The following is a 13,316-nucleotide window of genomic DNA, read 5'->3' on the forward strand; positions in this document are numbered from 1 at the left end:
GATCCCTCCCCTCTTTTTTGAGGATTCGGTGCTTGCTACAAAACTGAAGGGCTTCCTGTTTGGGAGGGGTTATAGAGGGGATCACCTTCCTGTCCTAAAGACATTTTGGTCTACCAGTGTCCATTCACCTAATGAAGTATAACCCAGCAGGTAATGAATATCAGCCTGACTGTGTCCCATGATGTACTCAAAGAAAAGGATTTTACAGGTAAGTATGACGTAAAAAGCCTATTATACACTCACCAGAAACAGGTGAACTTGCAGTCTTAAACTGCCCTTACACTCCACCCGGTTTTGTGAATACCGAATCATCCGTGAGCTTCCACCAATATATGCATTTACCAGAAGTAGGGCAAAGATCAGCCTTTTTCAGCTCTTATGGAGTGGGGGAATCGCCCAACCTTTCTTGCCAATTGAGTGGAGGGACTCTGAAAGCTCTTAAGTGGTGTAAAGAAAGCTCACCACCAGAAACCCATAATGTACTAATATAGTGTAGTAGTAGTATTAATAAAATTGAATAAAAGCAGAAACTTGATGTGCTGACATTATTGCTGTCGCATCCTCGTGCTAGGAGTGGCGGCCATTACTGGAAGTCTGGCCAATTAGATTTCTTTGCTGCAGCATTGTATCTGCTTTTATTCTATTCAATAATCTATCTGGATACTAATGTATTTTATTGGTAGAGTTGATTCAGGGAATAACTGATTTCCTGTTGGGATTTTTTCCCCACTGGAGCAAGTTGGATCATGCTATATTGGGAATTTTTTGCCTTCCGCTGGATCAAGTGTGTGTGTGTGTGTGTGTGTGTGTGTGTTTTTTGTTTTTTAACCACTAAGCCACCGCCCACCGTCATATGACGGCTGGACGAGGCTTCTTTTGTTCTGGGAGGACGTCATATGACGTCCTCGCCCTCCCGAGCCACTAGGGGGCGCGCGCGCGCCGCCCGCTGCATCACTCGGGACCCGGTGCGCGGCGGCTGCGATGTCCGCCGGGCACCCGCGATTGCCGGGTAACAGAGCAGGAGCGTGGATCTGTGCATGTAAACACAGATCCACGTCCTGTCAGAGAGGAGAGGAGACCGATGGCGTGTCCCTTGTACATAGGGACAGCGATCGGTCACCTCCCCCAGTCAGTCCCCTCCCCCCACAGTTAGAATCACCTCCTTAGGTCATACATTAACCCCTCGAGCGCCCCCTAGTGTTAACCCCTTCCCTGCCAGTCACATTTACACAGTAATCAATGCAATTTTATAGCATTGATCGCTGTATAAATGTGAATGGTCCCAAAAATGTGTCAAAAGTGTCCGATGTGTCCGCCGCAATATCGTAGTCACAATAAAAATTGCAGATCGCCGCCATTACTAGTAAAAAATAAATAAATAATAAAAATGCTATAAATCTATCCCCTATTTTGTAGACGCTATAACTTTTGCGCAAACCAATCAATATACGCTTATCGCAATTTTTTTTTACCAAAAATATGTAGAAGAATACGTATCGGCCTAAACTGAGGAAAAAATTTGTTTAAAAAAAAAAAAAAAATTGGATATTTATTATAGCAAAAAATAAAAAATATTGTGTTTTTTCAAAATTGTCCCTCTTCTTTTGTTTATAGCGCAATAAATAAAAACCGCAGAGGTGATCACATACCACCAAAAGAAAGCTCTATTTGTGGGGAAAAAATGATAAAAATTTAATTAGGGTGCAGTGTAACATGACCGCGCAATTGTCATTCAAAGTGCGACAGCGCTGAAAAATGGCTTGGGCAGGAAGGGGGTGTAAGTGCCCTGTATTGAGGTGGTTAACTGGATGGACTTTGTGTGTGTGTGTGTGGTTTTTTTTTTTTTCTTCTTTGCTTTATTTAAAAAAAAAAAAAAAACAGGCACTGGGATAGAGCTTTTTATGTGACAGAGGGGATGGTATAATCGGTGGCTTAAACGCTTTAAATGTCAACAGTACGCCAAAAAACAACCCTAATGCCAATTTTACTTACCTGAATCCCCCCAGTCACATGGCAGTGCCAGCCCAATCCTTCTCTCTTCTAATTTTTTTTTTTTTTTCCTGTGGGTCCTTTCGGCTGTCCATGTCACTACCTGCGTGACGTGGACACTTCCCTATTGGTTGTTCAGTAGTGGGGGGTCACCTTTGTCATCTCACGGACCTAGAATATTAAGGCTGTCATGTCAATAGCACGGGGGGTGGAGAAGGGGAGCTCTGGTAATGAGGGACTTGGATGAGTATATCATTCTTCACCAAGTAAGCACAGCAAAGTCTGTTAGGACTGGTTATAGGTGTTGGTGGGATGAAGAGAAAGGAGGGGATGTCATTCACTTTTACATGTCTCCCACATATCCTCTCTAGATTGGTGCAGACAGTGACTAATTGTAAGAACAACATTTTGTAACTTCACCTGTGACTACTTTTGACAGTATCTCATACTATTGTAACACTTTTTTTTTTTTTTTTTTTCTGGGTTTGTTTTAATTAGCCCCATTTGAAAAATTATTTGATTTTTTTTTTTTTTTTTTTTTGTTTTTTTTTCTTTTTTTTATTGAAAGGTTGTCATTATGAAGGGACTACAGTGGTGTAATTATTGTTTACTTTGTAGAAATCTGCGCTGTCTCAAGAATCTCCAAGAAAGAAATTGGCAGATGCTTCAAGCTGATCTTGAAAGCTTTGGAAACAAATGTGGATTTGATTACAACTGGAGATTTTATGTCCAGGTTCTGTTCAAACCTGGGCCTGACCAAACAAGTACAGATGGCTGCGACTTACATTGCACGCAAGGCTGTGGAGCTGGACTTAGTTCCCGGACGCAGTCCCATATCGGTGGCAGCTGCTGCCATTTACATGGCTTCACAAGCATCTGCTGAAAAGAAAACGCAGAAAGGTTAGTAGAGCACTTATGGAATGGTCAGTCGACTGTACAAATAATTTTTCTGAGGTTTGACAAATTGCTTGCAAGATAGTTTAATGAGTTCAGCATTGTTGTATGCTATTTAGTATACTTAATTTGTGTGCATCTGTGTTCATTCTTTAATATAAATATTTTCCCTGGAATTCATAAAGATTGGCACAGACAGATTTAGAGAAGGTATCTTGCGTGCGTTTTTAAAAGTGGCATAGTAGCGCCAAGTTTATGTACCTATCTTGAACTTGTACTTGAATTTGGCTCATGCTGTACCACTTTTAGAACACAATCTGTCGCTGTGCGCCAACCTTTTTGTTTTTTTTTTTTTGTTTGTTTTAATTGGCTTCACTTTTGTAATGTGCGAACGGTCAGTGTTTTTATTTTGAATTTGAGTCACAATGTAGTAGTGGAGCAAATTAGAACTACCAGAATTTGGCACACTAGCCACTGTCAAAACCAAAACTGTCAGATGTTTGTTTTTTTTTTTTTTTTTTTTGTTTTTGTTTTTTTTTTTTATTGGATCGTTACACATTAAGAACAAGTAACCCCAGAAAAGTGGCTGATCGGCTGTATTCAATTTCCCACATTGACTTGTTGCCATCCCTTTTGTCCTACTGCTGGTTCTGCAACCATTGAATAGGGCCACTGTCTGATTGTGGAATCCTTATTCTGGTGACGCCTCTAAAATTGTGGATTTCCCTCACTTTCTGGCTCAGTGAGCATGATCACCCGGGCTAATGTTTTCTTCTCGCCATTGGGGAGGTTCACATCTGACCAGGGAGGGGTTGAACCCACACCATCCACAAAAGTCATATGTTCAGGGCTGTCGTTGCTGGCTCCATTTGACTATTAGTGCAGTTATTGTCTTCGCTCCAGCAATGCAACATCCTTAATGTCGGGCTTCTTCTGTGTTTGCACATAATCAGCCAACTTGATTAGCCAGTCTGAGATGTGCTTATTCCTGCATGTCTCAGTGTACATTCTATAGAAAATTGCAAGTAGGAAGATATGAATGCAGCTGACCACGGTATGCATCTTCTGCAATTAAAAAGCCTCCATTTTCCGAGGACATTTTCTTTTAGAGGTTAAAGTTCCTCGTCTATCTACTTTGTTCCAGAACAGATAGTTTGACAGCATTGAAGCCAAAGCAACTTCTTTACAACCAGGCAAATGGAATTATCAGATTGAGGGTTCAGCAGTGGGGGGGGCATCCATTCTCTCATGACTGTTTCTTCAAGGATCATAGGCCTTGGATGGCAGTTGTGAAACCCTTTTGTCTAGTTTTATTTCTCAGCCATTACATTATATATTGGATGAAATTGAAGAGAAGAGCCAGTGTCTTGCCGAGAAAGTTCCCTCGGCGGATAAGGACCCCCCCTGTACTGCCCAGTATGACAGCAGCGTTGGCGCTTGGGTGTTAATTTCACTGGCTGGAATAATAATATATTCTGGCTACTAAAATGAATTAACTCCCATGCACTTGATGCGCCTAAATGCGTTTTACAAGTGTTTTTTTTTTCTGCCAGAAGGAAAGGAGTCTAGGAGAATTGGCAGAATGTCCAGTGTCTAGAAGGCCTAATTATCTCACCTTTTACATCGAATTACTGGCCTTTAAATCAGTGTGTTGCTTTTAGTTTGTGTTTGTCATGTGTAAAATATAACTCCAAACATTTATTCCCGTTCAAATAGAAATTGGTGACATCGCAGGAGTGGCAGATGTGACTATCCGTCAGTCTTACAGACTCATTTATCCCCGGGCTCCAGACCTGTTCCCTGCAGACTTCAAGTTTGACACACCAGTTGACAAGTTGCCACAGTTATAAAGTGACTTTTTATGGTTTTTGAATAGTTTGTCTTTTTGTTTCCAGTTATAAGTCTTGATACTGAGCCTTCAGATTTACAATTGGAAAAATCTGCTGCAGGTTTGTGATAACATTCCAAGACTAGTTTTGTATGTGTATATATCCTTGCAGGTTAAATATTTAAGATCTCAACAATGGTGTTCTTCATTTGTTACTGTATATTGGCAAATATTTAACAGCTAATAAATCCTTTTCAGAAAGCCTTACTCGTTGTCTTTGAGGAACCAGACATTTTCATTGCAAAGAAAGCATGTGCCATATGGGAACTGATTTTCATGTTAAGATACTGCTCATTTTTACATTGTAAAGTTTACAGTAAACATATTGTTTTTATGAATTAAGTTTTTTTCATATTTTAATATATGCTTTTCTGTAATCCAATTGCCTACTGTGGTTTTGTTTGTCAATGTGCTGGATTTAAATGTTCAAGACACAGGGAATAGGTGACCATAATGACTTGTCTCTTATCACTGCAGTCTCTATCTTAAAATATTGTACTAAGATTGCATGGATAGAATTTCTTAAGATTTGCAGAAATTGTAACTGTCCTTACAAAAAAGATCCGTTGGCCACTTGTCTGTAGCCTACAAATCACAAGGATATCTTTTTCTTTTCATATTTGTATTGTCCAATGCCATAAAGCTATAGCTTTGTATGATTTTCTGTAATCAAATGGCATACTGTGTAAATACATGAAGGTACTGGATGGCAGATACAAACTGCTAAAAAGGTAAATTCTGCATGAATTTTGCCTAAACTGGGCCCTTTCCATTGTTCTGTGTGATCCCTGTTGTCTGCCTTGTTCTCAGTCCTGGGCCTGTTGGTCTCTACATGCTCTGTTTGCATTCATGTCTGCAATATACCAGGTTTTACACTAGTGTGGGCCTCTGCTGAGGACTACTAAAGCACAGGGAAGTAAGGATATGCGATTACAAATTCTTTGTGATCTTTGCATATATTAAGCAGTGCTTGAGATAAAAATGCATAGCATATCAAAAGGTAAAGCCAGTTATCTTAATTATACAGTACAGGACACAGGCAGAATATTCATACACCATGGGTTATGTTCAATTCATATACCTTTAGGTGATTGGACATTGGCAAAGCTTTAGAGGACATGCTCACCTATAACCCTACCCCACTCCTTTATTTTGAAAAATAAATAAATAAATTTATTGGTATATATGAAGTAGTAATAGTAAATCATAACAGACAATAAAACCAGTGCCATCAGTACATGAAATCATAGTTTACAATTAAAGTAGAAAATCATATCATTACAAAACAGATGTCACATTTAACCACTTGAGCCCCGGACCATTATGCTGCCTAAGGACCAGAGGTCTTTTTCCAATTTGGCACTGCGTCGCTTTAACTGCTAATTGCGCGGTCATGCAATGCTGTACCCAAACGAAATTTGCGTCTTTTTCTTCCCACAAATAGAGCTTTCTTTTGATGGTATTTGATCACCTCTGCAGTTTTTATTTTTTGCGCTATAAACGGAAAAAGACCGAAAATTTTGAAAAAAAATGATATTTTCTACTTTTTGTTATAAAAAAAATCCAATAAACTAAATTTTAGTCATACATTTAGGCCAAAATGTATTCGGCCACATGTCTTTGGTAAAAAAAATGTCAATAAGCATATATTTATTGGTTTGCGCAAAAGTTATAGCGTCTACAAACTAGGGTACATTTTCTGTAATTTACACAGCTTTTAGTTTATGACTGCCTATGTCATTTCTTGAGGTGCTAAAATGGCAGGGCAGTACAAAACCCCCCCAAATGACCCCATTTTGGAAAGTAGACCCCCCAAGGAAATTGCTGAGAGGCATGTTGAACCCATTGAATATTTATTTTTTTTGTCCCAAGTGATTTGAATAATGACAAAAAAAAAAAAAAAAAATATTTACAAAAAGTTGTCACTAAATGATATATTGCTCACACAGGCCATGGGCCTATGTGGAATTGCACCCCAAAATACATTCAGCTGCTTCTCCTGAGTATGGGGATACCACATGTGTGGGACTTTTTGGGAGCTTAGCCGCGTACGGGGCCCCGAAAACCAAGCACCGCCTTCAGGATTTCTAAGGGTGTAAATTTTTGATTTCACTCTTCACTGCCTATTACAGTTTCGGAGGCCATGGAATGCCCAGGTGGCACAAAACCCCCCCAAATGACCCCATTTTGGAAAGTAGACACCCCAAGCTATTTGCTGAGAGGCATGGTGAGTATTTTACAGCTCTCATTTGTTTTTGAAAATGAAGAAAGACAAGAAAAAACTTTTTTTTTTTTTTTTCTTTTTTCAATTTTCAAAACTTTGTGACAAAAAGTGAGGTCTGCAAAATACTCACTATACCTCTCAGCAAATAGCTTTGGGTGTCTACTTTCCAAAATGGGGTCATTTGTGGGGGTTTTGTGCCACCTGGGCTTTCCATGGCCTCCGAAACTGTGATAGGCAGTGAAGAGTGAAATCAAAAATTTACACCCTTAGAAAGCCTGAAGGCGGTGCTTGGTTTTCGGGGCCCCGTACGCGGCTAGGCTCCCAAAAAGTCTCACACATGTGGTATCCCCGTACTCAGGAGAAGCAGCAGAATGTATTTTGGGGTGTAATTTCACATATTCCCATGGCATGTTTGAGCAATATATCATTTAGTGACAACTTTGTGCAAAAAAAAAAAAATTTGTCTCTTTCCCGCAACTTGTGTCGCAATATAAAATATTCCATGGACTCGACAAGCCTCTCAGCAAATAGCTTGGGGTGTCTACTTTCCAAAATGGGGTCATTTTTGGGGGGGTTTTGAACTGTCCTGGCATTTTATGCACAACATTTAGAAGCTTATGTCACACATCACCAACTCTTCTAACCACTTGAAGACAAAGCCCTTTCTGACACTCATTGTTTACATGAAAAAGTTATTTTTTTTTGCAAAAAAATTACTTTGAACCCCCAAACATTATATATTTTTTTTAAAGCAAATGCCCTACAGATTAAAATGGTGGGTGTTTCATATTTTTTTTTTCACACAGTATTTGCGCAGCGATTTTTCAAACGCATTTTTTGGGGAAAAAACACACTTTTTAAAATTTTAATGCACTAAAACACACTATATTGCCCAATTGTTTGATGAAATAAAAAAGATGATCTTAGGCCGAGTACATGGATACCAAACATGACATGCTTTAAAATTGCGCACAAACGTGCAGTGGCAACAAAATAAATACATTTTTAAAAGCCTTTACAGGTTACCACTTTAGATTTACAGAGGAGGTCTACTGCAAAAATTACTGCCCTCGATCTGACCTTCGCGGCGATACTTCACATGCATGGTGCAATTGCTGTTTACGTTTGACGACAGACCGCCGCTTGCGTTCGCCTTAGCGCGAGAGCAGGGGGCGACAGGGGGCCTCTTTTTTTTTTTTTTTTGCTTTTTTATCTTATTTTTAAACTGTTCCTTTCATTTTTTTTTTTTTTAATCATTTTTATTGTTATCTCGGGGAATGTAAATATCCCCTATGATAGCAATAGGTAGTGACAGGTACTCTTTTTTTGAAAAAATTGGGGTCTATTAGACCCTAGATCTCTCCTCTGCCCTCAAAGCATCTGATGACACCAAGATCGGTGTGATAAAATGCTTCCCCAATTTCCCAATGGCGCTATTTACATCCGGCGAAATCTAAGTCATAAAATGCTCGTAGCTTCCGGTTTCTTAGACCATAGAGATGTTTGGAGCCACTCTGGTCTCTGATAAGCTCTATGGTCAGCTGGCTGAATCACCGGCTGCATTCTCAGGTTCCCTGTTGAGACAGGAGAGCCAGAGAAAAACACGGAAGACGGGGGGGGGGGGGGGGCTTTCCCTCCCACGGCTTGTAAAAGCAGTCTAGAGGCTAATTAGCCACTAGGATTGCTTTTACATGAAAGCCGACCGCTGGCTGAAAAGAATGATACCTAAACCTGCAGGCATCATTCTGGTATAACCATTCAAAGTCGTGAATGGTGTACCTGAAGACAAAAAAATGGTTAACAATAAAGCACAGTAAACGGTAAAGTATAAAAAATTGCATACCTGAAAAGCAAACATGATAAAACATAATAACAATAAAACATTGCAGAATAGAATACAGTAAAAAAGAGCAGAACAAGAGAGAGAGAATAGAGAGAGAGAGAGAACAATAAAACGACAACTATTTTTTTTTATTCTATATATTTTTTTTTTTTTTTTTTTTTTACACTTTTTTTGTAACTAACTTTAATAACTGTAACCGGTTCCAGGTTCGGGTCTCTCAAAATGCGATGGCATCTTGGGAGACCCTGTGAAAGTGTGCCTAGTCTGTGCAATGCTGTACCCTACGCTAATACTCAACTAGTGCATGGTAGCGTTCAAAACATTCACCAATGCAAAGACCAGGATTGTCAGGACAGGAGGGACAATAATAGCGGGTGTCACGCCTATATCCGCGCTTGCTGCAGACACGACCTCTTTTTTGGGGGTTCGTTGGGTAGGGGTACTCGGGAGGACATAAAGAAAATGCCTCTCATGCAGCCGACTGCATTTGGTTGGGGATGTGAATGGGGGAAGTACGGACACTGCAGAAGTGGTGGGTTCCCAATTAGGATTGGCGAATGCAGCAGGAAGGGCACGACGGGCCTGTGTTTGTCTTCTTGGTGGCAGCGGGACACTACTTGTGCTTGCCACCTCACCAGCTTGAACTGCACTTATGGGACTCGCCACGTCACCAAGTGTTACTGCAGTGCTGGTTTGACTACGACCGGGGTGTACTAGGCCGCTGGCGCTTGCCAGTTCAATAAAAAGCTACCAAAAAAACTGTTAGCGATTGCAGGGATCAGGCCTGACTCTGCGAACGCTGCAGTTATGCATTTAGTGTTTTGTAAGTGTCAGTGATCGATCGATACTGCACTTGGGTGGGCTGGGCTGGGCCGGGCGGAGGGGCAAAACGCAGGTGCTAGCAGGTATCTGGGCTGATCCCGCTAACACTGCGTTTTTTTTTTTTTTCGGGGTGTTTAGTGTGCCTGGCATGTTCTACTGTGTGTGTGTGTGTGTGTGTGTGTGTGTGTGTGTGTGTGTGTGTGTGGTGTTGTGCACTCACATACCTGTCTTCTCTCCTCGGGCCGGAACGGAAATTACCGAGCCGAGGAGAGATGACATCATTTCCTTTGCTGCTGTTTAGCATACAGCAGCAAAGGAATGATGTGATTGGCCGGCGGCGATCGCGAGGGGGGGGGGCCACGAACGGATGGCCTCCCCCTCACCTCTGATCGCCGCTGGACAAAAGACGACCGCATCGGGCACTGGGGGGGGGGTCCGATCTGACCCCCCGCCCGCGGAAGGCAAATCACGTATATGTACGTGATTTTGCCTGTCCGTGCCACCTTGCCGACGTAAATCGGCGTGAGGCGGTCGTCAAGTGGTTAAATTAGAACATATATCAAGTGTAGGGATGAGCCGAACACCCTCCTGTTCGGTTCGCACCAGAACATGCAAAAAATTTGTTCGAACACCATTAAAGTCTATGGAACATGAATAATCAAAAGTGCTAATTTTAAAGGCTTATATGCAAGTTATTGTCATAAAAAGTGTTTGGGGACCTGGGTCCTGCCCCAGGGGACATGGATCAATGTAAAAAAAAGTTTTTTTTTTAAAAACGGACGTTTTTTCGGGAGCAGTGATTTTAATAATGCTTAAAGTGAAACAATAAAAGTGTAATATCCCTTTAAATTTCGTACCTGGGGGGTGTTTATAGTATGCCTGTAAAGGGGCGCATGTTTCCCGTGTTTAGAACAGTCTGACAGCAAAATGACATTTCAAAGGAAAAAAAGTCATTTAAAACTACTTGCGGCTATTAATGCATTGCTGGTCTGACAATACACATTAAAGTTCATTGATAAAAACGGCATGGGAATTCCCCACAGGGGAACCCCGAACCAAAATTAAAAAAAAAAAAAGACGTGGGGGGTCCCCCTAAATTCCATACCAGGCCCTTCAGGTCTGGTATGGATATTAAGAGGAACCCCGGCCAAAATTAAAAAAAAAAAAAAAAAAAAACCGGCATGGGGTCCCCCCAAAAATCCATACCAGACCCTTATCCGAGCACGCAACCTGGTAGGCCGCAGGAAAAGAGGGGGGGGACAAGAGAGCGCCCCCCCGAACTGTACCAGGCCACATGCCCTCAACATTGGGAGGGTGCTTTGGGGTAGCCCCCCAAAACAACTTTTATTGTTTCACTTTAAGCATTATTAAAATCACTGCTCCCGAAAAAACGTCCGTTTTTAAAACTTTTTTGCATTGATACATGTCCCCTGGGGCAGGACCCAGGTCCCCAAACACTTTTTATGACAATACCATGCATATAATGCTTTAAAATTAGCGCTTTTGATTTCTCCCATAGACTTTTAAAGGGTGTTCCGTGGCATTCGAATTTGCTGCAAACACCCCAAATTGTTCGGCGAACTTGCGAACAGCCCTTGTTCGAGTCGAACATGAGTTCGACTCGAACTCGAAGCTCATCCCTAGTGGAGTGGTGTTCCTCCAGTATACTGGTATGCATTGTTTAGCTGCATTTATTAGATGAAGCAGGAGAGATTTTCTATAGATGGATTGAGGAAGCGAAGTGTGGTGTAACGGGTATTGAGCGGGCGTGAAGTCCAGAGTATATGTCGTGATGTGTGAGATTGTATTGTGAACCTTATCCAAAAATGATTTTATATGAGGGCAATCCCACCAGATATGGAGCAGGGAACCCATATCGGAGTTTCATCTCCAGCACAATGGCATCGGTGAATTTTATCGGTACCATCCTGAGTATACTTTGTAATTGTTTTCTCGTGCTGAGATGTTGATAGAGCCTTTATAAATCTGTTCATAAATGCTTTTCCATTCTTCCATGGGTAGATCTAGCTTGAGTTCCTTCTCCCATTTCTGGTTTTATTGAATTGGATTTAGGATCGTTTTCACTAAAGAGAATCGAGTAGATCGTGGAGATAAGATGTCTGAGGTTATGTGCTATCGCACAGAGCTTCAAAAGGAGTTTGTTTCCTATGCCATCGTGTGAAAGATCTGGCACTATTCAGGAAATGTCTAATTTGTAGAAATTTGTAGAAAGGGATGTTAGTCTGGAAATTGGGAAGATAGTTCATTAAATGGTAGAAGTGTATCATTTTGAAAGAAGTGATATGCTCTAGGTACAGGTACTGTGATGTCGTGCATCAAGTTAATTATCAATATACCAGGTGGGAAAGCAGGGTTATCTGAGTGGGGTCATTGGGCCCGGTGAGGGGTTCCATTTGAGCATGTGGGAGGCTGCTTTGAAGGAGGAAAATGTGGGTCCCGTTAATGGGTGTGTTGAACATTCTGTGGGTATTGTCTTATCAATCCATGGTAAATGGGAGAGAGGAACCTGTGCAAAAGAATCTTCAATCTTAATCCAGTCTTTAGTAAGTTTGTGGACGTGCCAATCGATTATTCTAGTGAGGTGGCATGCGGACTGGTACTTATGTATGTCGGAGAGGCCTAAGCCTCCTTTCAGTTTGGGGAGAGTCATTCTATCCCAGCTGGTTCTTGGGGATTTGGAGGCCCAAATAAAATTTCTGCAGAGTTTTTTTTTTTTTTTTTAACTGACAATTTTTTATTATTTTCCACAGAAAAACAATACAGCATTATAGCATTGGGTACAGGGAGAGAAAGAGATCATATTGTCACATTTCAATTCGGCATAAAATCACCCAAACGTTGGGCGGAGAAGCCTTTCAGTATAAACAGTTAGTGAGAAAGTGAAGTGGATCTACTGGATTATAATACATCTCAGACATTGTATCCGTTAGTACCCTTTGCATAAATGTATAGATTCACAAAAAGAAAAAGGAAAGAAAAGAGTAGAGAAAGGAAGAAGAAGGGGGAGGGGACGGCCACCCATCTCCAGAACCCGGGACAAGTCGGTGGGGGATGGGTCATAACTACATAAATGACACATATCATTAGGTCGCAGGAGTCTCCAACAGAACCCAGGGTTCCCAAATACGGTTATGCTTTTCAAGAGTATCATTTAATGAGGCCGTAAGATATTCCATTCTCTTGACATCTCTGATCCTGGAATGCAGCTCAGTCAGTGAGGGGGTCTCTCTCTTTTTCCACTTTAGAGCCACCAAACAACGTGCTGCAGTGAGCACATGGGCTAGGAGTTTTTTGGATATTTTAGAGAAGGTGGCAGGTGGAAGGCCCAAGAGAAAAATCCTCGGATCAAGGAGCACTTCAGCATCAAAGATGGTCTGGAGTAGGGATTGTACCATACCCCAGTAGGGGATGATTAGAGGGCAGGTCCAATAGACATGAAATAGTGTTCCCCTATCCTTATAGCATCTCCAACAGCGGGAGTCAGCCGTGGGGTATATGGAGTGGAGCAGGTCAGGGGTCTGGTACCAATGAAATAGAATCTTATATTGATTTTCTTTATAAAGCGTGCATATGGAGCTTTTAGTAGCCTGGGTCCATATGGATTGCCAGGTCTTTAAGGATAAGTCTGTGCCCAA

General features: G+C 41.4%; 1 protein-coding gene across 1 annotated transcript in view; it reads left to right on the forward strand.

The window, feature by feature from the left end:
• The window catches only part of GTF2B (general transcription factor IIB), a 48,515-nt gene extending 43,543 nt beyond the window's left edge, over positions 1-4,972 (forward strand). Inside the window, exons 6-7 of the mRNA XM_073593185.1 lie at positions 2,608-2,889; positions 4,600-4,972. Of these exons, the coding sequence (XP_073449286.1) occupies positions 2,608-2,889; positions 4,600-4,733 (416 nt within the window). The 3' untranslated portion in view covers positions 4,734-4,972. The remainder of the gene's footprint in view (positions 1-2,607; positions 2,890-4,599) is intronic.
• The last annotated feature ends 8,344 nt before the right edge of the window (positions 4,973-13,316 follow it).

This window comes from Aquarana catesbeiana, linkage group LG07 (assembly GCF_042186555.1).
Source record: "Aquarana catesbeiana isolate 2022-GZ linkage group LG07, ASM4218655v1, whole genome shotgun sequence".
NCBI lineage: Eukaryota > Metazoa > Chordata > Amphibia > Anura > Ranidae > Aquarana > Aquarana catesbeiana.